This window comes from Motacilla alba, chromosome Z, assembly GCF_015832195.1.
Source record: "Motacilla alba alba isolate MOTALB_02 chromosome Z, Motacilla_alba_V1.0_pri, whole genome shotgun sequence".
Lineage (NCBI taxonomy): Eukaryota > Metazoa > Chordata > Aves > Passeriformes > Motacillidae > Motacilla > Motacilla alba.
Window position 1 is genome coordinate 33,463,207 of NC_052046.1, and position 24,287 is coordinate 33,487,493.

The following is a 24,287-nucleotide window of genomic DNA, read 5'->3' on the forward strand; positions in this document are numbered from 1 at the left end:
AGCTGAGCCGGGGCAGGCGCGCCGCGGCCTCCTCTGAGCGCGACCGCTCAGTCGTGAGGGGAGCAGGGCGCGGCCGCCTCCCACGGACCCCTCCGGCCGCCGGCGCGGCCCCGCCCCCGCGCTCCGCGCCCCGCCCCACCCCGCCGTCATTGGCTGCCGACTCTGCCCACCAGCAAGCCCCACCCCCTATCCTAACCTGACGTTCGCTTCCCGCCCCCCGAGTGGCCGGCGCGCCTTGTCAATCACCCGCGCTCGGGGCGCGCGGTGCGTCCCGCCCGCCCGGGCGCCTGTGCCGCGGTGGGAAGGGGCGGGCGCTCGGGGCCGCCGCCGTTTCCCCTCCGCCTCGGGGTGCCGCCCCGGCCGGCCCCGCTTCGGAGCCCCGCGCCAGGGGCGGGGCGGGTCGGGAAGCAGTGCCCGGAGGTGAAGGGCCGAACGCCGAGCCTGTGTCCCGCTCCCGTGGGCTCCCCGGTAGGTTGCTGTCCCCGGCCGCCTCTCGGAGCGGCAGCGGTTGCAGCGGTCGCAGCACCCCCGTGGGCCGAGGCCTTGGGCTGCCTCCCTCCTCCTTTCCCCGGCGGCCGCGGGACTTGCGGGGGCCGCGGAGCTCCCCGCGAGCGCGGCGGCGACCAGGGCGGCGGCTCGGGCCGGGGCAGAGAGAGCCGGCCGTGTGCGGGGCCGGCCCCGGGTGGGTGTAGGGCGCCGGCGGGGCTCGGCCGGCGCTGAGAGGGCCCGTCGCCTCCCTGAGGCTGCGCTCCCGAGTGGCAAAAGCCGTCGCTGTGAGACCTCCGAGTGCCCTCTCCGGCAGGAGTTGCTTGCGGCGGTGGGGTTCCCTGTGTGGCGGCCGGTGTCGGTGCTGCTGGCGGTGGTTGTTCCGACCGAGCACCAAGCTGGGTTTGTAGGAACAAGTAAATTTGTTTTCCTGGTCTGTAGAAGCAGGTTGCTGGAGTGCGATTGTGCTGGTTTAGCAGATTAGCAGGCTAGAGGCAAACTGAGCTGCCAGTGAGCTTTTATTCTTACCTTTTATTTTCCTTTTCAGGAAGTTATTTATAGGCACGCTCTGAATGTAGTGGTTTTAAGTTTGATTAATTAAAATCTCTAAAAGTGATGTTTCAGTGATTCACCATGGAACTCGGACAGACCTTATTTTCAGGCATTCTTGTTCATTTTACTGGTGCAACCTTAATGAGTGTTGAAGTGACATACGATGTGTAAAAAAAATTGCAGTATACTCGAAGACTTTTTTTCTTGCTGAATTTTATAGTTAAAATAATTTGTAAGTGCATACATAGTTAGAAATAGATACTGTGCATGTGCATAAGCATGATTATAAGTGAAGCACACTGTTAAGCATATTAAGCCTTGTTGCCTGCGTTATGACTGCTTGTAAGGATAAACAACTTACCTGCTCCTCAAACTCATGCCTCTTCTTAACCCACTTATCTATTGAATGCATTTTTTCCCGAGCTGCATTGGGATGTTAAAATCCAAAGTGGGGGTAATGCGCTTTTATTTTAAAGGGAAAAGATGAGGTAGGAGTTTCTGTGCTAACTATATTTTAGGGGATGTCTTCTTTCGACCTCAATATCCTTTAGTCAGTTTCTTTTTAATTGAAACGTTTCAACAGTTAAACAGTGTTTTCAGTGGAAAAAAAGTGGTGTTTTGTTGTGCTGGCCCGAAATGGAGAAACTACCTGGGAATTATTTACATCAGTTGAGAATGACTTTTAGCTAATTAAATTAATATTTTTCTCTTGCCACTCTGCATCAAACAGATGTATTATATAATATGTATAAGTGTATGTAATATGCTTATAAAATGTAAACAAGTTTCAGAATCTGAAACACTAGTTCTGATACATCACATTTTCTGTAGAGCTTTTTTTTCTTCTGTGTGATCAAGATAAATATATTCAAGATTAGTAAAGAGAATTAATCTGTGCACAGGCCATGAATTAACTCTTCTGAAGTTGTTCTTCCCCTAAAAAAAGAGTAACTGAACCTCTGAAAGAGTTTTTCCCTTGTCCAGCCTATTTATGTGCAATTAACAAGACTGAATTTACTTCCTTTTGTAATTTTTTCATAATTAAATTTTCATAATTAAATTTTCATAATTAAATTAATTGCATTACTAAACCCCATGCATGGTATCAAATTTTAGTGTCCCCACTGTATCCACAAAGTTTGTCCTATGGAAATAGAGTTGTTCTTGGTTCACTAGTTACTGTGCTAAATGGTTCTGTGATTAGAAGTATCAAAGTTACATGTATTTCTAATATTTTTACTTGCCTTAAAAAATTGTTTGAAAAAGATTAGTAAGTCTTATGATGTTTAAGAATAATTTAGTTTAGTTATGCCTTTGAAACAACAATAAATGGATCATGAGGAATAGGGAAGTGACAGTGGTTACTTTTCTCCAATATCTTCTAATTACAAAAAAGAAATTTCTAAAGAACAGGGTACTGATCAGCTGTATTAACTGTCTTTATCTAACTTTTCTCCAGTTGAACATTTTTTCAGTCTGTTGTAGACAAAACATAGTCACAATCTTGTTCCTCAGGCTTTTCTTTTTACTTTTGAGTGATTTTTTTGGGATGTTGTAAATAAAAGTAATAATTAAAACCACACACAAACCACAGGAATAACAAAGTTGTAAGGGAGTTTGACATACTGTTTCTTCACAGTTTAGGCTCACTGATTCAACTGCAAATTAATGTTTAAGAGTTCTCAGTCAACCCTTAATACCTCACCTGAGGTTTTATGAACAAACTACCTGACAGTGCTTAAGGGAAGAGTGGGACAATCCTTTTCAGCCGTGGTCTGGGTTTAAATGATCTAAAACTGATTGTGATACTTGGGAGTTATTTATTAATGTAAATAGGATGGTATGTTTCTAGTGTACACTGGGCCTTTAACACACTTTCAGAAATGTTTTGAGACTTCTATATAATTGATTTCCTCGATCTGTTAAAAGGTAAAAAAGTAACTTTGAAGTAATAGTTGTGTATTTTCTGACAATCCTTATTTTTTTTTTAATGCTGTGCAGCCATTTTAATGCTTCCTCAGTGCTGCTGCAGAGCCAATGCTATGAGATCAAGCCTGATGCTGCTGTACTTGTTTTTCTAAGTCTAATTCTGAGTAGCCTTCCAGACATTGTCACTGGAATTCTAGAGATTTGTAAGACCCAGCTGAAACAGCTGGGTGAAGAAAAATGTGTGTTTAAGCTAAATAGTTGCTTAAATAAAAGCAGTCTAGTGAGAAGGTAGTTAAGAGCTAGGGTGATGAACAGATTAAGACAGTGACTGGAACGTCTGTCCCTCCCTGTGATCTCAGGTAAGCCACTTACAATTTAATGTCTCCTCTTTGGTGTAGGGAGGATGTAGAAGAGGAGACATCACACACCGATCCATGCTGTGGAATTGGTTTGGATTGTGGTTACTTAGGGAGCTTTCTGAAACTTTAACTTTCAGAGGAAGTTATGAAACTCTTAATTGTATAGTATGGAATCATTTATTTTGGTGAGAGATTTAGCTCACCTGTTATATTTACTTCTTCTGTTTTATAGATGATACATTCATTATCTTAAATTTAGGAAAAGATTTCTCTCTAACAAAAGGGGGAGAGAATATTTAGCTATTAAATATACATATATGTAAAAATATAACTATTTGTGGTAAATATTTAATATCAACTATACAAAAGTTTCAGAATATTACAAATGTGTTTACCAGTGCATTCTTCTAGCATGTTCATTGAACTGCATGTTTTTTATCTCTTACAGAGGACATTTTAAGCATCTGCACTTCCCTCTCATCACTGCCTCCTTTATCTGATGCTTTTGACTTCGTGTAGGAAACCTTTTTAAAAATCCCTATTTGGCTGTTAAAAGAAGGGTATTTATTACAAAATAAGTATATTCTGTAGGTATGAAAAGCTAAAACAGTTATCTTGCCATTTGTCTGGTATCTTGCCTTGTGCTATGGAGTTAGGAATGGGAGACATACTGATCAGTCAGAAATGTCTTTGCCCACGTTTGCTCAGATGACTGTAGGTCACAGAAGCCCATGACACACACAAGTAAGATTTTCATATTCAAGTAAGTTTATTAGTTAATTTGACTTTGTGTATAACATCATTGCTATAACTACAACTGTTTTTTCCTATGCTTTAGCATCTTCTCTGTAAGCTTACTCGCCAGCTTAGCTTTTAATATACCAAGACTTCATAGTAAAATTTTTATTTAACTTAGTAATTTCAGGTCATTAAATTACTAAGTTAAGTAAATTTAATGTAATTTTCCTATAAATAATTTTTTCTCTAGTTTCCCTGTGTGGTGATTTATACACTTCATCAACCATGTGTTTTGATTATGTTATTTTTGATTAAGACAGGATGTGGACTGCAGCAGTGGAGGATGATGACCTTTTCAGTAGGCCAAAAATACAGGTGTTTTATGACAAGCAGAGCCTAGATTTCAATTTCAAGTATGCGGGTTGTCTTAACTTCTTGTATTCTCTGCAGCTATTCATTGAGTAATTTATTAGTTGCCATGCTCTTTGTTGAATAAACCCTGTGCACTAACAGAATGTAGATGGAGCAGTTTCCATCTGAAGCAGAGTCGAAGGTGGTGTTGGGGTGGCAGTTTGTGTATGGAGGTCATTGGGGTGTGATGTCCTTGAAGGGATGCACTTGATGGGCTGTGAAACGCCAGTCATTGTAGCTGTGCTGCCAAGGCCCTTCTCTCTAATATGGGGCATTCCCCTTCTCCATTTCTGGCTGTGCAGTTTTGTAGCTCCACTCTTGTTCTCCATCCTGTCTCTTTTATCCTCCTCTGAGTAGGTTCAGCTTCTGTTGATTAGAGTTACTGAGTTTGTGAGCTTTCTGGTACTCTGAGTGAGTGAGTAATGGCTTCACTGAGGTGTGGGAGTGCTGATGCTGGTGAGCAATGGGAGCAGCAGGTAGTGTGCTACATGCAGTAGGAGAAGAGCCACGGTACTAACCCATCAAAATTGTCTAACTGCATTTTGTCGTTTGCATTTTGCAAATTTCAGACTTAGGGTCTGTTGAACACATAAAATTCTTCTTTTTGGTTCAGTTTGTCTTTGAACTTGGGATGCTACTTACCTGGTGAGTGTTGGTTCTGTTACATTTTTAAAGCTTCATTGGCTGAATTTTCTATTTTTGTAGAAAATACTTCAAAAGCATGGGCTTCTTGACAGGTTCCCTTCATGATGTTGGAAGGTGTGATTTAGTCCAGGATAGGACACGTCTGCAGCCTTATTTAAGAACTGTATTACGTGTAGAAGAATCCTGTGTGTCTTTCTGTATTTAAGGCACCAAGCATTTCCCATTTTATGTCTTTATATTTGAATGAAGTAGTTAACATGGCTGTTAACGTTTCAACAGCTTTTTAATATAATGATATAAGCAATCTTTAAAGGCTTTCGGTGTTGCTTTAGAGGAGTTCTGCTAGCTTATAATGAAGAACATAGTTAAGTTCATGTACTATTGATATTTTTGATGTCAGTTTAAATGTAGATAATGTTCATAAAAATACAGCTTTTTTAAATCTTAAGTAATTGTGCAGTAATCTTGGGAAGATGAAGTAATACTGTAGAGGCTAAAGGGAAACAATTGCTTTAAGGGTTGTGGGAGACATATTTCACTTCTAACCTCAACCACTAGTATTTTCTTAGTTGCACCTTACAAATGCTTTCTTCTGGAAACAGAGAAGTTCAGTATAGAATTTTTTTACTTTCTATGGAGGATCACTTCAGTTGGCACTCATTAATTTCTTGCAATGTTCTGAGAGCAGGTTGTTCAGTGTATCATGTTGTTAAAGTTTCGGTGTAACATTTGCTGATGGTAGGCTGAGGCATCTTTAAATCTGGAGAAATAAAAATTATGAAACTTGAATTTATGATTAACAGTAAAGAGGGAGAGCAGAATGTTTCCAACAGACAAGAGGAAGACAGAATAACTAAATTTGCTCTTAAGCTTTTGTCAGATGGAGAGAAAAGTATCTTAACAGAAATTATTTTTGTCTTTGCTTTTAATTTTTCCAACAGTATTTTCACTATTGTTTGTTTTTATGTAAAACATTGAGAGACCTTTAAGTAAATACTGTTGATAGGACTTTGAATTTTTTCCTGAAAAAGAGTCTCTTTTTTAAGGAAATGAGGTATTTTTGATCTGCAGCTCTTTCATCTGCTGCCTTTAGAAATGTGGAATTTTTAGGGCAGTTTTAACCAAGCTTAGATTGTTATGCCTGTGAAGATAAGTTCCTATAAGCTTCATAAAGCTTATATATTTTGTGTGGTAGCTTGCAACTTGTAATACTAGGCAAGCAACAGAACATCTCTCTTCACTGAGCAAGAAGGGAGCATTTTAATGTGGGAAGAAAGAAGGGGTTTTGTGAAGAAAGGGAGTTGAAGATGTATCAGAGGGTGGCGTGCAAAAGCTGTGGATATGTGGAAGACAACCAGAAAGGTGAAATTGCTACACTGTGGCTGTGTGGGTGTTGAACACTAATCTGTAAACAGCTAAGTTTAGCTAACTTATGCTTTTGAGGAGTGATTCTATTTTAATCTTCCTGAGTAGTACATCAAGAGTTTACTACACACACGTGCCCACATCAACATACTGACATTTTCTCGTTTTAGTGCTTGAGAACTTTGTTTTGGTTTAAAATCAGTGTAGTTAAGTAACTGCCATCAGACCTTGACAAAACTGATGCCAACAGCATCAGGTTGTTTTGTCCTCAGAACTTTTAATTTACATCAAATGATTTCATATTCAGTGTCATTTGAATTTGTGTAAAACACTGGGAGACTTGTTTTTTCCTCTGAGTTCCATAGGAAGGCATTGGTTTAAATATGTTTTGTATTACATCACTAGTGATGAATCCAAGATCTTAACTCAGGCTAGTGTTTCTCCTTAAATTTGTCACTGTGCATCTTATGCATTCACTATGAAGGTTTCAAGCATGATCCCATTTGGTGTGGTGTCTGAGACTTTATCCATACCATTTTATTCCATATTAAACTTAAAACAGAAGAAAAAAGCTTTATAGCCTTTTGAAGACTGTAGAACTGTAGTTTCAACTTGATAGAGACATTTTAGGTATACATTGCAGTGAAAGTAATGCAAGTGAGAGGAGAGTTGCAAGTGTGTGTAATAGTGAAATATTAGGAACTGCTGTAGAAAGGTACCTATCTAGTTTATGGAGACAGTTAAGACAGCAGAATCATTTGATTGCCATGTAGTTTGTTATTGTTAGAAGTCCTTGACAGATTTATAGCTGCAAAATTTACTCTGGAGACATTTTCCTGTACTGTGAGTTATCCCTTTCCTCACATATGGAGTTATTAAACTTGAACTTGGCTCCTGTCTTAAGTTCTTGAAGTAGAGTCTGACCATGTAATTAAAGTTAAGTGACAGGGAATTGTGTCAGAGATCTAAAAATATTTTTAATTTTGAAAACTAGTCTTCACAATCACTGTGGAATGCTAGAGCACATTGCATATTTTGGCCTATCCAAAATCTAACCTGAAGACAGAATTAGTGTCTTTTGGATTCTCAGAAATGTTTTGGGGTTTTTTTCCACGTAGCATTGGGGTGTTTCACAATGCTATTTAATTTTGTCTTCAGATATAGTTATGGTGTTGGATGAAATGCAATACTGTCTCTTTCTAATGTCTAGAAATGTTAACTTCACAGTTTCTCTGCTTAGCCTTAGGCTAATCTGAACCTTTCTGTTGTTCTGCTATAATACTTGTGTGCTGTGGTACAATTATTCGTGTAGAAAATTGATGCCTCCATTATGTAGTATTAGCTAGCTCAGCATTAGCTTTCTGCCAGCTGAGGACAATGTAGCCCATTTAAGTCTGTATGGTTGTGGTGGTGGAAATGTGAAGAAACAAATGATTGAAATATTGCTTAACCATCAGATTTTGTCCTTTCTGTTCTCTTTTTAGTAAATCAGCTTTAATAGTGTCATTAGATTTTAAAAATTATTCCTTTTGTTATGGCTCTCCTTTCTGAAAACTGACTTTCAGCTTTTACTTTGAAATGGTGATTATAGGAAAGTGCAAGAAGGATGCATGAGCAGAACTTTTAACCAAGTAACTGCACGCTCTTGCATGGAATCTTTAAGTGAAGTTGGTAGGATTTTGTAGTGAAAGTCTATGATGAAGTGTAATTCATAGAGTAGGGCCAAACCTGCCTTCTAGATCAATGAGAAAATAAGAATGTTATGCAGTGACCAGAGATAGCCATCTCAGCTGATGTTTTTTTAGAGTTAACAGCGATTAAGAGATTTCTTGGAGATCTTAATTGCTGCATAATTAGTCCAGGCTGTCATTTGTGGAAAAATTGTGTTGAGTTAGGGTGACCACCAGTACTGTACTTGTCTTCTGATGTGACAGCATCACATGGTCAAAAGACCAGAGCTGGCAGTTGGTGGTGCAGAAGGGTGCATTATTGTTCATTAGGTAGTAGATTTTCAACTGACAAAATTAAGTGTAGAGAACAGATACTGAATTTTGGATATTGGCAGCCCTTCGATGTGTTCATGTGACTTAAAACTTTGGTACCGGAAAAATCACACTAGTTTAACTAGAACAGACTTCTTAAACAAGCTTCAATAAGGATGTGGTAGGTTTTTGATTAGTTCTTGTACAGGCAAGTGGTTGATTAAATGTGTTAATAAAGCTGTTTCTCTGTTAGATTTTGTGCCTTAAAGGAGGATTGTATGTGGCCATATGTGGTTTGTTGATGTCCTTTCCCTAGGGAAATGCCTGTATGCAAGGAAATGGAAATGCTTATTCTAGAATGTCGAATTAATTATTTTTGTTGAAAATAGTGTGTGGCAGTTGATATGGTAAGAGAAAAATGTAATTTTTTATTTAATATATTTACCACTGGAGATGAAAACAAGACTTTTTAGAAGCCTTGGTTATGTAAATTTGTTCATAAGAAAGATACTTTGATTTGCCTTGACACTTTCAATTAGGCAGCTTCTTTGAGTGCATCTCATTCGTATGTATTTGACGATTGAGACTGTATGTATGTAGACTTACACTCAGTTGCCTAAACCCTTGTTTTATAAGGAAAATCATACGTATCTGTAAGAGTAAGCAAATACATATTTTAAAACAATCATATTTTTTAGGAATGCTGGGAGTCTAATTTGTACACCAAAATGAATAAATTCTGTTCTTGGTTTTGCAAAACTTAGCTGAGTCTAGAATAGGTTGGTATTACAAAAGGCAGATGTGGAAAAAGACCGAATGCTGCGAGAACAATAGTGTTGTCAGGGTTTCAGAAAGTGAGAATACGAATCTGTGGAAAACTGAGACTTTTAAGTAAGAAATGGTAGTGTAGAAGGTACTTGAGATACAAACATTGTATTGTTGGAAGTTCTGATAATGCAAACAAAATTTATTATTTAGTTGCTTTGGAGTGCTGAAGAGCATGAATCAAAGTGTTTTGAGGCCATGCACAGTGAGAAATAAACTGCACAGTTGAGCTCCTGCATGATCTGTTATAAAGAGATTTCATTTGCCTTTGAAATTAGGCTATCATATTTGCCTTCTTAAATAAACACCCATGTCTTCTGAAGTGTAAAAAATTTTATGTGATCAAGAAGTAGCAGTTGCTTTGTGTGTTTTCCCTCTTTGCTGATGAAACTCTGGGAAGGATTTCAAACTTACTAGTCTATTATCTACTTTTTCTCTGTGAAGAAAATGTTGCAAATGTGGCTTCTGTAGTTCAGTATTTTGAAAGGCGAACTGGCAGAGAAATGATGTGGCAGTGGTTTTTGATGGCTTGAATGTTGATCCTGCTGAAGATCTTATATAGGTGCATTGTCACTTCTTGTATGTTTCTTATTTTATTATTGTGAAGACAGCAGTCTTCCCATATGAAGCTGAAAAAGTCTATCCTTTTTTCTTGGATTAGTTCACATCTACTGCAAAATAATGATTTTTTTTTTTTTTGGGAAGAAGGTGTTGGTTCAGGGAATTTACATATTCTTTTTACAGTGCTTCCAAGGTAATTGTTTACCTAATTAGGTCAGAATAAGTACCTAATGAATGGGAGAATAAAATAGTCTTTGATGAATTAATTAACTTCTGAAAGTATGAAGAGCAGATAATGCCAAGCTGTATTTTATTTTTATGTGAAAAAATTAAAAAAAAAACCCTGTAAAATCAGATGCCATTAGTCTTGGAATTCCCCAGTTATATGAAGTAGATTATATTGTTTAGAGAAAAATGAGTCATTGATGAGTAAGTTTTCATTGTGTTCAGGTCACATATAAAGAACACCACCTAAGACTTGTAAAATGATTCAATAATGAGCAATTTTGATACAGGTTACTAATAGCTGGAGAGAGAAATTGTGTCAGGAGAAATTTGTTTGGAAACTTGTTCTTTTTTTTTTCAAAGCTGATCTCATGAGTATGTACCATCTGTGGAAGTTTTATGTACCGAATATTTCAGCACATTAATTTTGCCTTTAGTTTTGACTAAAGTGCTAATGATTTTGCATATTGTTTCTGCTTTGGAAATCTGAAAAATGATGAAGTAATAATTTGGTTACTTTTAATTGAGTTATGCAATGAATCATTAAACAACTTTTTATTTTAGTTTTTGCTTAGTAAAATGTTATACAAAAAATAAAGCTATAGACATATTTATTTGTAATATAAATAATTGGAATAGGAGCTCAGCTTTTGGTTGTGTAAAAGTCATGTGAAAGCCTGTATTGCTCTTGTTGGACTAAAGTGAAAATAATGAAATCCACTCTTCTGTCATTAAATGTTTATTTTTCATTTTAAATAAAAAATGGATCTAACTAAATTATATATAATTTTAGAGATATTTTCCAATTAAAAATCTCTCTGAAAACTTTTTCGCAGTTAGAAACTGCTGTCCTAAACTTTCAAGGGATCTTCAATACGAGCCTATTTGGTGTGGATTTGGAATGTCATAGATTTCCTCTGTTGCATGAGGACATGTATATCAAAGTGAATGAAAATAATGCAGAAATTACTAATCTAGAAAGAACAGCTTAATTTTTCCATGAGGAATACAAAACTAGCAGAAAAAGTTGATTAGATATTTAAGTTTTGTATTAGGATCTTACAGTGAAGCTCTTGCTGGTTTCAGATTTGTAATATGAATTTCAGATTTTCTACTCTTAAGTATTTCTAAAAGCTTTGTTGGATGGAATCTTGTGTTATTTTTTCTGCAGTACAAATGTATTTGTAACATGGAAATGATCATTGGAAAGTGAATGTGACTATTCTTCATCTCAGTTGAAGACTGTAGTAGATGAAGTATTCAATAAAAATTATGTATAGTGTTAGACAAAGTCTCTTGGAAATCTGTGGCAGAGGCACTAGAAACTTTCTCTGCACTCTTCTAGGAGATGTGAGAAGAAGCTGTGTTGCTAAATTGCAGTAACTGCCAAAAATCATGAGCCCTTGGGATTAGAAGTATGTGAACAGATACTTTAGAGGTGAGAAACTGCAGAGGTGTGAAAATGCCAGAAGGCTGAGTGAATTTTAAATGTCTTGTGCTGAAAACAGGACTGTTTTACTGTCTTTCATAAAATAATAAAATATCTCATGTTGGAAGAGGCCCGGAAGAATCATTGAAGTCCAGCTCCTGGCCCTGCACAGGACACCCCAAGAGTCACACCATGTGCCTGAGAGCATTGACCAAACACTTCTTGAGCTCTGTCAGACAGATGCTATGCCCACTTCCCTGGAGAGCCTTTTCCAGTGCCCAGCCGCCCTCTGGGTGAAGAACTTTTCCTAATATCCCACCTAAGTCTCCCCTGACACAACTTCAGGCCATTCCCTCAGGTTCTATCACTGGTTGCAGCATCTCTGTAGTTCTTCCCTTTATCAGACCTTCCTTGCACTGGACATACAGCTCACTTTTTTGCCTTGTTTCTGAGAGAAGATTCCTGCTCAGCCAAGCTGGCCTTCTGCCTCCTCTTGCTCGACTTCTGGCATTTTGGAACTGCCTGTTTGTGTCCCTCCGGGGGGTGGTGCTTAAGAAATGACCAGACCTGATGGACCCCAGCACCCTCAAAACCATTTTCTCAGGTCACTTTACTGATTCTCTAAACAGCTTAAAGTCAGCTCTTGTCATGCTCAGGACTGAATTTTTGCTGTCACTTTTCTCCTGATAGTGGAGATTTTAAACTCAGTTGCTTTGCGGTCATGGTGGCCAAGGTGGCCACCAGGCACCACTTCATTAATGAGATCCTCCTTGTTAATAAGCAGCGCATCAAGGAGGGCACGTTTTGTAGCTGGCTCCATTAATGGCTGTATCGTAAGACTATCCAGATTTAGGACTGTTCTGGACCTGTGTGATGTTAACTGTGATGCTCCCAGTTAACATCTGACAAGTTGATATTCCTGTAAGGACAAGGGCAGTGGTTTTGAAGGTGTCCCTTAGTTCCTCAGAGTAATTCTCTGGAATCATTGTCGTGGATAGGTGGCCTATCCTACAATGGCATCCACATTATTTTTTGTGCCTTAATCCTGATTCAGATACTGTCAGCCTGCCGTTGCTGGCTTCAGGCAATATTACAGCCCTTTCACCTCACCTGCCCTGCCTGTCCCTCCTGGAGAGCTTGTGACCATCCAACATGGCACTTCAATCAAGCGGCTCATCATGCCAGGTTTCACTTATTCCAGTGATGATCATCATGCTGTGTGTGTTGGTGTGGAAACATTTTGGTGTGATCCGTTGTAGCTGACACCTCCTGGATCTTTAAGGATTTAAGAATCTCACTAGCACTCAGTTCCTTGAGTTTTGGCATACCATCCCATTCCTTATCACTGTCAAACCTGTTTATGTCCTTTTCCTTCTTCCAGTCTAATTTAAAGCTAGATCAAATTTTTATTTTCCTCTGTAGCTCTTTTGCTGCTGGATGCTTTTCTTAAAAGGAGAGAAAAATGTTAGTGTACTGATACTAACAATGATGTATGATCTTGTAATTACATTGTGAAGGGTGCTGCTTATGTTACCTACAGAAGCAGTTACGGTTTCATGTTTCATTTAAGTTTGTTGTTCCTGGGCAGTGGAATGTTCTATTTAGTGACTTTAATCTTTTCTTAATAAGTTTATTTAGGAGTAAATCTGGAACATGAAAAAGGAATGAGCTAGATGATAAGTTTGTTTTTTTTAAAGGTGACTTGCATACTTGAGTATGAACATTGTCATGACAACACTTTGGAACATGTAAGCTTGCATATAATTACAGTGGTGTTCCTGCTGTTGCTGTAGGATCAGGCATTTGAGAAATGCATGATTAAAGAAGATGCTTAAATGAGCTGTTCTTTTATTCTGCCTTATGTAGTGTCCTAGAGAGTTGTTGTTCCTGTAGAGTAGGGTTCTTATGTGGCATATAGTCTTCAGTAGTGTTAATTAAGACATTTTCAAGCTGAGATTTAGAGAGATGTGTAGATTTATAGCTCTAATCTAGGGATACTTCTGCAGGTGTTAGGTGTGTGAATTGTCAGTCAATTGAAACCCTGTTGTCATTTTTCTTACTTTTTTTCACTGTGCCTCTCCTTACTTTTCACGCAGTCTCTCTATAGTGCTTGGAAAAGTTTATCAGATTACACCAAAAAAAAAAAAGAAACCTCTGGTAGCTATTAGTTGTGCATGTCAGTTACTCTGAAGTTACTTGCTTTCTTCCAGTCTTGTTGTATTTTTTATCTTCAGTCTAAACAGATTACAGATTTAGTTTATAATTGAGATCTAATTAGTTTTTCTTCTATATAATACCATTTTGGCTTTTTTTGATAGCTTCTTTTGCCTTTCTCTTCACACTTGAACATAGTAGTTTCACTCATGTGATATTGCTTTGTCAACTTGGCTTTGATGGTGTTTGCCATTGTCCTGATATTTAGTCCTATATATTTTTGAACAATTATTTAAATCCTAACAATATTCCCTGATGTAAGGCTGAAGTTTATGGTTTAAGTTTGCTCATTTATGTAGGCAGAAATGAAAAAAAGAAAATTAAACAGAAAATCAAGCTGTGTAGTGAGGATGGTGTGTTTTTCACACAGATTGCCCATAACTATCATGTAGGAAGAAAGTGATTTTGCAGATAATTTACAATGCTTACACTGCATGTATTCCTTTTGCGCTTCAGATGATGCACACCTTTGAATGACATTTGACTTCTGAGCCTTAAAAATCAGGTTGAGTCTTGGAGACAAATCTGCTGCATCTTCCTTAATAGTCTAAAAAAACTAATGCAGTTTGAAAAACTGTACTTTCATTCTGTACCAGAATTTTTTACATGCTAAGTAATTGCAAATACTACATAAATATATCTCTTTGCCTTTTGATGCTTTTCCTCTAGAATGTGAGCATTATGGTGAAGAGAAGATATTGCCATCAACATTATAACACTGTCATAGGTAAGTACAATATAAATAAATATAACCATGAAAAGGTTTTGTATATTTAGGGTAAATACATCATAAAATATTGCACAGGAACTTCAAAATGAAGAAAGTCATAAGCACTGTCCTTATTTTGAGCCAGTTGCAGATTATTTTATTAGGAAAATGTAAGAGAACACCTGTGTCCTGGAGACACTTGACAAGGAATACTTGCATGTCTTTCTTTTGATATATAGTGTGGGAAAAATGTGAGGGACTTGTGTTGGTTATTTAGCACATATCTTATAAAAAAGTACTAGTTTCAGTTTATATAAGAAAGCTTACCTATAATGTAAGTGGAGTATCTGTTGGTTCAACAGGAGTAACATAAGTTACTATGTAATACATTTGTGCCAATAATAGACACATTTCTGGAAATCAGAATTGATATTGTTTGTCATGTATTTGGTACTCTAAAAATTCTAGGATTGTTTATTATTAGTTCTTTCTGAAAAAGCCAGTAAAATATGGAAGTCTTCTTTTCTTTGGTACCTAAAACATCTAGATGCATTCTGTTTCATCAAACATGCTGACCTTCATTCGAAGAACTGAATGGTGACTTTGAAGTTCTACTTCAGCGCACTTCATGTCTAGCTTTCTTTCGTCTTCCTTAGCTTTTATAGCATAATGGGTGAGGGAAAATTACCTGTTGCTTCCCATCGAGTCATTTCCTTTGAGATCTCTGGTTTAGAAGGTGACTTAAGGGTATCTGAAAACCTGCAAGATGATGTGTAGTATGTGCCTGTCTTTTTCTCTGAAACGATGCTGTCTGTAACATAAAACAGCTTTCATTACTCACTGCTGAAGTCCTTTTCCCTGGCATTAAGTGAATCATCTTGGATTGTAATCTGTATTTGTGTTTTTTGATTGTTCTCAGAACAAGCCTTTCATTCCCCCTTTCACAGTGTTGTGGTCATATTTCTTTGCCAAACGAATTTCCGTGTACTTCATTCTTCAGGTAATACGTTAGTCAGCTGTTGATTAATGATTTTTAAACGTCATCTAGTTATAACCATACATAACTATATATGATTTAGAAGATGCAACTATTCATGGGACTGTTTATATTATTTGGTATACTTTTCACTACTACCTCTTTGATTTCTGAAATTCTGTAGTAAGCTGTGATGTGAGTAATAATTTTACTTTGTGAGAAATTGATTTACAAAGTAAAAGTGTCTTCAGCTTAAAGTGTTAAAAATAAGCTCCTGGTGACTACCTTTAAAATAGGCTGTAGCACATGAAATACATTTTTCCAGAGAATGTCCTCCATTACTGCAGTGTATTCCCAACATTGAAGCAAATTCAGAAAAATAAATTTGGACAGATATTTAATTCATTGTGGAATTTTGCCAGTGTAGAAACTTCTGAATTATGGGGTTTTACGCCGCTGTCATCAAATATAAAGCAATATCCAGTGTTCTTATAGCTGAGATTTAAAAACAAAAGCTTTCTTGTGGTTCTTTATTACAGTAGTAAGATAGCAATGTTTTTGCTGAAATCCATGTAGGAATTCCTGTCTGGGCAACAATGCTAAAAAAGGGAGAAGGGGAGCAGGGAAACAGATTTATGACAGAAGTATAGTAGGGAAGAATAAGTAAATATAGTTTTGTTTTTGATTCTAGGAGTTACTGAAAGAACTCGAGTCCTTGCCATGAGTTTATAATTTGCGCATCTCAGAAATTACAGTTAGAATAGGTTGCATCTCAGAAAATACAATATATTTCTGTAACTTCAATAATTGTGCAGCTTGAGCATTTGCTTAAAACAGCAGATACTATTTGAGGGAAAATAAATAAAATGCTTTCATTTGAAGAGCTGGCATAAGGTGAAGTGAGTGTGTCCAGGCATCAATTTTAAGTGTGTTTATTCAGGAAGAAGTTTTATAGGGCTTTTTTGTTGCTTTTTAAAAAATAATTATTGCTTGAAGTGTTGCAATTTTAGTACACTTAAGTCACAACATTATCACTTGCTGTTAAATACTAGAAATAGAGTTAACCTTAAAATAGTGTTTTTCATAGATCTGTAAAGCAAATATAATTAGTTATAGCTTAATTGTGTGTCTGGTTGAAGGGAAAGGTAATTTTGTACAAGAATCTTAGTGTCTTGAATAACTTTGTTTTTCTTTTAACAGAATTCCACTGAAGACTAGGAAGTATTGCTGGTGTCGTGCATTCTGGAAATACATTTTACTATAGATACCACCAAGGCTTTGCAAACAGGATGAACATGCTGCTGTCGACTGCTTACTGACAGTAACCATCTGGGCATTTCACTCATGATGTTTTCATTCTCACCTTGTCCAATTGGAGTTTGCTTATACTGATTTTTAAAGAGAGGAATAAGTCAAAGTGGAGTACCGTAAACTTGACATGGAAAATAAAAAGAAATATAAAGACAAACCAGATGAAAGAATGGCACGGCCTAGTGGGAGATCAGGTCATAATCCACGTGGAACTGGTTCTTCAAATTCTGGAGTGTTAATGGTTGGCCCTAACTTCAGAGTTGGTAAAAAAATTGGATGCGGTAATTTTGGAGAACTACGGTTAGGTAAGATCCTAGTTTATTTATTTCAATTTACATTATTCAAGGCCATTTTTATGCAGTCTAGGCAAGAAAATTTCTCTATGAATACCGTGCAACTCTTCAAACTGCCTTAAAGTTTCAGATGTACAAGGCATATTCAGCCTGTGGTTTTACCCCAGCCAGTGCAAGCTTGATGACATGAAGAATGTATATAGCAGGATACTTCCTGTGACTGAAATGTTTTCCAGCTATGTGCAGTGCTCTCCTAAATTCAGTCAGTTTTCTCTTCCAAGATGCTGGAAGTTACATCATGGTTATTGTAGCAGTCTTTTCTGACTTCCTGAAGCACTTTATTGAGGTGTATTTAGGGCTAAATGTATGAGACACATCCCTGTCCCATGGGTCTGGCAGATCTCTTGGAAATGCTGTAACCAGGTACTACAGAGTTTTTAATATGGGTGAGCAAGGAAGTTCCTTGGTTTCTTTTTTAATGTAGTGAGGCTAAAGACTTAAATTGCTGTTAAACAGGGCAGTGAAAATCCATCCATACAGAAGGTTTGGGATAATTCAGTCACTCTAGTTCTCTGCTGAACAGATGGCTGAAAATCAGATGGTGGAGAAGGCAGACTGAGAAGGACCTCTAGAGTTTTGAAGAATTTGGGCAGCAAAGCTGGAAATGCTAGCATTTATTAAAATAGACATGATGAGTGTGTAAGACTGTATGTTTAGTTTTGGGGACTTGCATTTCCAGGATGGACAGCATGATTAGCTAGGGTTTTCAAGATGTGTAAGTTCAGCTGTGTGTTGTTAAACACAGCTTGACACTTAATGGCAAGAATTTGTTCTAGTATTGTTAGAAGGCTTGAGTTAAAGTGCTTCATGCATTAAATAGAGGTAGATTTCACAGTTAGGCATTTGAGAGGATGATGGGCTATACAGGTATTGTTTCTGTTCATCATTGCCTGTGGCAGAGCTAATACTCATTGCCCTTCAGAAAATATTTGTGATACAGTGTTTGCATAAAATATAGTATGTTTTTAATATTGTGCGTTCTGGGGGCTGTGAGGATGTAAACAAGTTCAGCAAATTAATACTGTAGAGGGATTTAGGACAATATTGCTGTAGCTCTGACTTAAGACATTGAATTTAATAGGTACTCTTTTTCCTACTATTAATAGTTACACAAAATTGATACATTTTGACATTTACACTGTTGCACACATGCCTTTGCAGTCCACAAATCAAGCTGAAAAATTGTTCTTCCTCACTTGCCAAGCTTTTGCATACTGCCTTCAAATCTTAATTTTTGTTTGAAACCTCTCAATGAACTAAATCAAACCAGCAAGATTAATTCTACATAATGGCAACTGCAAACTAGTAAAGGTAATTTTTTGTCTGTTATTTCGGTCAGCACTAAGTACAGAGCTGATTCAGGATTAATATCAGATTAATTACATACTTGCAGCTGTTTCAGCAAAACAATGTATTTTATTTTAAATACAATATTAAATTAGTTAAGACTTACAGTACTGCAGTAAAGTAGAGCAAGTAAGTAAAAGGAATAGGAGGGAGATTATGGGACAGTGTACTGTCCTGCAACAGTCACCAGGACAAGTGCAGCCTTTCTGATTTTAATATCTGTGGGTTTTGCTTCTATTCTAGGTATTTCAAGTCCCAATTTATTGGTTTTTGTGAGGAAGAGGTTTTAAATTTAAGTTACTGAAAGCAAGAGTTAATATTGCTATTATAGACTCTGATTTAATTTTTTAATTTTTTCATTTGCTTTACTACAGTATCAAGTACTTAGTGTGCACCCTTTCTACATTTCTACAAAGATGTACACAAGATATGCACTTCTGCAGATGGGAATACATTTTGAGCATGTGTTCTAAGGTTAGACCTGAGGGACTTAAAGGAGGAGTAAAGTTGTAGAGTGATGAATTGGTGCTAAAAGATAAAAATTCAGTTTTATATTGGGAGGTGTTGTTCTTCCATCTGAGAAGAAATTGGTGGTCACACTTCAGTAGTGGCTTGTGGATCAGATGGGAAATTGGTTTTCTATAGCAAGTTACTGTCTGTGATCTTTAACCATTAGCTTGGAAATGGCTAAACTGGTTTGTATATTGAGCTGTAATTTTAAGACTCTCTGTTATAGTTAAATTAAACTGATGCAGTTAAGATAAACCGATAAGGCAGTAAGAGAGAACTTTTTGCTGTTGCAAGTGATGCATTACTCAGTACCTGTTGTGGGTTTTATGGACAGATCAGTAGTGGTATTTTAAATATGTGTCTGCTGTATTTTAAAGAGATGATTGTCCTGACTGACCGCCTGGAAAGTTAGTGTCCCTGCTGATGCTACTTCAGAATAAGCATGTCATTATAACTTTTGGAACTCTGTATCTGGTTACTTAACTGTAACTGTGTTTGTTACTTACTCAGAGTCCGTGATGTACATAGCTAAGAGATGGAATGAGCAGGGCTCCTGCAAGAATTTCTATTAGTGTCTTACAGAGTCTAATACGATGCAAAGACACAGAAACAACTGCAAAGTACACTTCTTACCAAAAATGTAACTGATATGATGATCCAATAAGAAATACTTATTTCTTATTGGAAAGGTCAGAAATGGATATCCACTCTGGTCCTTACACAGGGGACTATGACCCCTTTTGTGGGTCAGATTATAGCACACTGCTCATATTAATTATGTGTTTGTTTTGTGAAGCCCTCAGGTTATTTGGGGTTTTTTTGTGAAGTTTGATCCACTAAGAGATGTAAACTTCTAATGCATCTTGTTTCAGCTTTACAGGAGTACTCTATTTTTTAAAAGAATCATTAGCACTTCATAGTCTTTGACTATTGGTAGAACTCACTTGGTCAAAGCATGGTCGTGGGTTCAATCCGTCTGTGGGGCATTCTCTTAAGAGTTGAACTCGGTGGTCCTTCTGGGTCCCTTCGAAATCAGAATATTCCATGGTTCTGTGTAACTGTCTTCACAGGGAACTTTTTAGGCTTGGTCCATGTCTTCTCCCCATTTGATTTCTTTAACAAAACTGAGCTAAATGTAGGAAATTCGGACCTGAGTAATACTACAGAGAAAAAAGGAGGATTATCATTAAGAATAATATACACTAAATGCATTTGAAGATGGTAAAGAAACAAAAAGTGTTGGAAGTGATAATTTATCCTTTATCTGCTGCTTTTTGAATTTTACACCTATAAAACTTGTTTAACATTTTAGTCACTGACTACAGTTTGAAGTGATACTTATTGAAAAATTTTTATCCAGTTACAGAATCCCTTTTAAAGCAGCAGATGCATTTTCCAGGTGGTGTAAGCCTATCAGGAATGTTGTTGTCCTGTCATAAGTTTTAGCTTAGTAAATTACATAATTGAGAAAAAAAACAGTTAACTATTAATTAACTGGTTAATTCCAGTTTTAATTACTGGCTGATGTTTCAAAATTGCATGGTTATTTAAAAATAAATTTCAAATAGTTTTCAGCAATAATTATGAAAATATCATATTCTAGTATTTGTGATTTACCAATTTCCAAGCTTTTTTAGTACAAAAAAAAATCACAAACTTGGTGAAATATCTGAAACTGTCTGTGAAATTTCCACCTCTTACACTCTTCAAGGAAAAAAATCTTCTTAAATTAAAGTACTGGATTAATAAACCCACATTTCCTAAATCACTGCCAGAACATTAGCACCTTAGATGAAAAATATTTTGAAGACTTTCTTGGTATTTAAGTGGCATTTAGCGGATGTCTCACATTCTTGTCTTTATTCTTTTTTCAAGGAAAAAATTTATACACAAATGACTATGTGGCAATTAAGCTGGTAAGTTAATGTTTTTTTAAAGGATTTGGGATGAGAAACTAATTGGATTTTTCCTTTCAGATGTTGATGGGTTGATTTATTAATTGAAACCTTTATTAGTTTTGTATGATTTCATTGAATTAGATAAAAGCAATTAGATGTAATTATGTAGTTTGGCTATATTGAGTAAAAGTAGTTTTTAATATTTGTCGCTGTTTTGAAGGCTAAATCTGTGTTTGCAAAGTCAGTGATGGTTTAATGCTGCTTCAAGGATGTGCTCTGTGGCAGTCATCTTGGTAGTTCCCTTTGTTGTCCAACAAGTAGAGGAACACCACATTTACTGTGAATCTTAACATCAGGTGACTATAGAGAAACTCCAGAAATTGTTGAGGCTGCGTGTGTTTTACACTCCTGCCCCCCAGTATTTTTCATCTCTAACTGCTGGTATTTACACATCACTTTGGTAGACGTGTTTTATTTGCAGGGCTGTGTAATATGTTTACTTCTTTTGCAAACATGACACTTTTGGATATTGTGTTAATATATCAGTTTGGCTTTTTCTCAATCATCTGATCTACTTTGGTAACACCATATTTTGCTTCTGGATTTTTTAACTTATCGGTAAAGTACTGTTTTCATAAGCAAAGTATTTAATGATGAAATTCACTTGGTTACTTCTCATCATGGAAGGATTTTTAAGACTCCAGTTGATTTCTTGTTCCTGCAGTAGCATAGGACTTTTTACGTAGCATAGTATGGTTTCATAAAGTGAAAGGTAAACTGTGGGAACAGAAATGCATGGCTTTAGATAAGAAATCTGAAAATCATTACAAACATAATAAACTCCTGAAAAATACTGGTATCACTCTCCTTGCTTTGGCAAATACTTACTTTGGGAGTAGTAGAAGTTTTTAAAACATGCAAATTACGGCTTGAGAGAGCAACATTGGATACAGTTTTGAGGGTTTATTGTGTGTTAAATCAGATTTACACTCATTTTGTTTCAGCGTGTCTTGAACTTACTCTGTATGTCTGGTGAAAGTTAAAAATAGTCTGAGAATTCTTCTACTTAAAGGCTGTCTACTACAAAGCACATTTAGAAGTACATTGCAAAGTAGTGGGGTTTTTTAAAGCGTTAATTACTTGATCATGTAGAGCAAGACAACTGTTTTATCTGCTCGGTTTTGATAAAAGCTTTTTTGTGACATATACAACTTAGTAAGCCTGGCTGCCATTTCAACCCATTTCAGCTGTCACAGGTGATAATTGTCATTGGCAACATTTACTTTTTTGATTTCCAGATATCTCTGTCTTAGAGCTGCTTGTTCCCAGCTGAGTAAAAAGCTTGAAGCAGCTTTATTGAGTAACTTAGTTTGAAGTCACTAAAGAGCCAATACAGTTAAGTATATATGTAATTTACTACTAATGCTGAAAGAGCTTTGAGTATGTAGTGGACTTTTCCATTTTTCCTCTCACACTAGTGGCATAAAAACCCATAATGTCTTTGCAGTGAAAAACAGATGAAGGAATAATAAAGAAAATCAACACTGGAGCTTGCATCATCATAGTAAGATAAAAGTACATTTATTAGCAGGTAGAACTAGTGGATTCTTTTAATATGGTTCTCCCTTTTTTATTTCTGTGTGTATTTCAGATACATAGTTATTTCCAGATTGGAAGGGATTTGAGTCGCAAGGTTCAGTCTGCTAAAAGCAGCTGCATCAAACCATGGGATTTATTTGGATTTTGTATTTTTTCCTGTTCTTCTCCTGTTTGAGACAGTGCCACGACATTTTTCTAACAGTTATAGATACAGTGGCATATAATCCTTTTCCTTTTTAAATGTAAGCTTTTGTTTACTCTGGCACTTGTACTTTTGTGCTTTCAGAGCAGTCATTAGGCCTGTGCATAGCCCTTGTTTTGTTATTGTAAATGAGATACTCTTAACATCCTCTCTGTTTTGCACCTGTTGTAGTTCGAGTTTAGCCTTCCTGAATGGGGTTACATTAATTAAGTTTATGTTGCAGTCTAAGCAGTTACCCTTGGCAGGTGCGGTTGTTGTAATCTCTCCTGCAGTATCCTAAAATTGTATTTGCATTCCTTGTGGTAGCATTCCAGTTTTGACCTACTGCTGTGCTGTCTTATGAGCAGCAAGACATCTCCTTATGCCAGATGTTTTGTATATCAATGGTAACCATATACTCTAGTGCAGAAGGACTGTGTGGGTTTCTCTCAAGTGCTATGAATGGCTGTGTTTGTACAGCAGCTTTCAGGAGCGCTTGTGTTGTTAAAAATAAGTGTATTTTACAAGTACTTTTTTGACTCAAACTTTTTAATTGTTTTGAATTAATATTTCCCTTGTGGACAAAATTATATGAGCATTTTCTTGTTATGGTGCTTAGGGCAGCTTCAAGACTGTAAAAAGATAGCTTAAACAGTTTTTCTGTGTGAGGTCCGAGGATTGTACAACATACGCATTTTAAAGTATAAGGTTTATATGTAAGTGCATATTTAATTTGGTAGAACAGCTACAGTTCCAGAATCTTCCTTTTCATCTGTCTTAATTCATTATTACCTGTTGTGGTTGGGCACATACTCCAGTTTGAGAGGTCAGAATAGACTTTTTTAAGAACGATAATGAAACTCTCAAGAGCTGGGCTTTTACCAGTTCAATGCTGTTATAGTGGTGTTTGTATGTTTCTGCTGGTCTTCTAGTGTACAAACTGTTTTCTTGTGATCGGGTGGTTCTTTAGCAATAGCTGTAGGTGTGTAAAAGCTCTACCTTTCCAGCTCATCTCTTCTTACGGTTAGATTTACTACTTTTATTTCATGACCTTGTACTTGACTTAAAGCTCCTATTCACTATTCGGCTTTTCCTTCTCCTTCATTACTTTCCCTTTTCCCTTTGACATATTTCTCCGCTGCTCAAACTTACCTCCTCTGCAGATGCTTAACCACTCCCAAAAGACTAGCTGAAGGAGTTTCTGCTTGAGCTTGTCATGACCCATCAGTAGAGGCCATGATGTTCGTTATAAATTTTCATCAGGATTCAACAAAGACACAGGACATGCTTTAGGGAGCTGTTGTGCTTTTTTGTGTCATCACCTTGTGTCCGGCAACCAGCCCACTATATATACTTAAAAGGTTTTGTCTAACAAGCCCTTACATTTGAAGGCTTCCACAAGTGCTGGGTAGCAAGCTTGTAATTTTTACAGCACACTTTAATAAACTCTCAACTCCCTCAACACACTACTTAAAGGTGCTGGCTCACAAACCATAGCATTTCCACAACTCCCCACTCCCACAATAAACTTCAGTATGGAGTATGTAGTAGAAAATGATAGCTGTGCTTTGCCCAGACAGAGTGAGGGAGAAGAGAATAAAAGCAGAAAAGGAAGAGAACAAAAGAATATCATCAGTCCTTAGATCCTGTCTTGGTCTCACTTGTGTGGCTGGTCCAGAGCT

At 37.1% G+C, this 24,287-nt stretch overlaps 1 protein-coding gene across 17 annotated transcripts in view; it reads left to right on the top strand.

Annotated features, from left to right (window-relative positions):
* Positions 1–329: 329 nt before the first annotated feature.
* Positions 330–24,287, top strand: part of CSNK1G3 (casein kinase 1 gamma 3) — an 87,596-nt gene continuing 63,638 nt past the window's right edge. For 16 of the 17 annotated variants that reach the window (XM_038123448.1, XM_038123441.1, XM_038123437.1 and 13 more), the window contains exons 1-4: positions 330–468; positions 14,391–14,448; positions 16,607–17,022; positions 20,803–20,843. In XM_038123448.1, coding sequence (XP_037979376.1) covers positions 16,845–17,022; positions 20,803–20,843 — 219 coding nt within the window. In that variant the 5' untranslated portion in view covers positions 330–468; positions 14,391–14,448; positions 16,607–16,844. The remainder of the gene's footprint in view (positions 469–14,390; positions 14,449–16,606; positions 17,023–20,802; positions 20,844–24,287) is intronic. The other variant, XM_038123450.1, reaches the window with a different exon arrangement.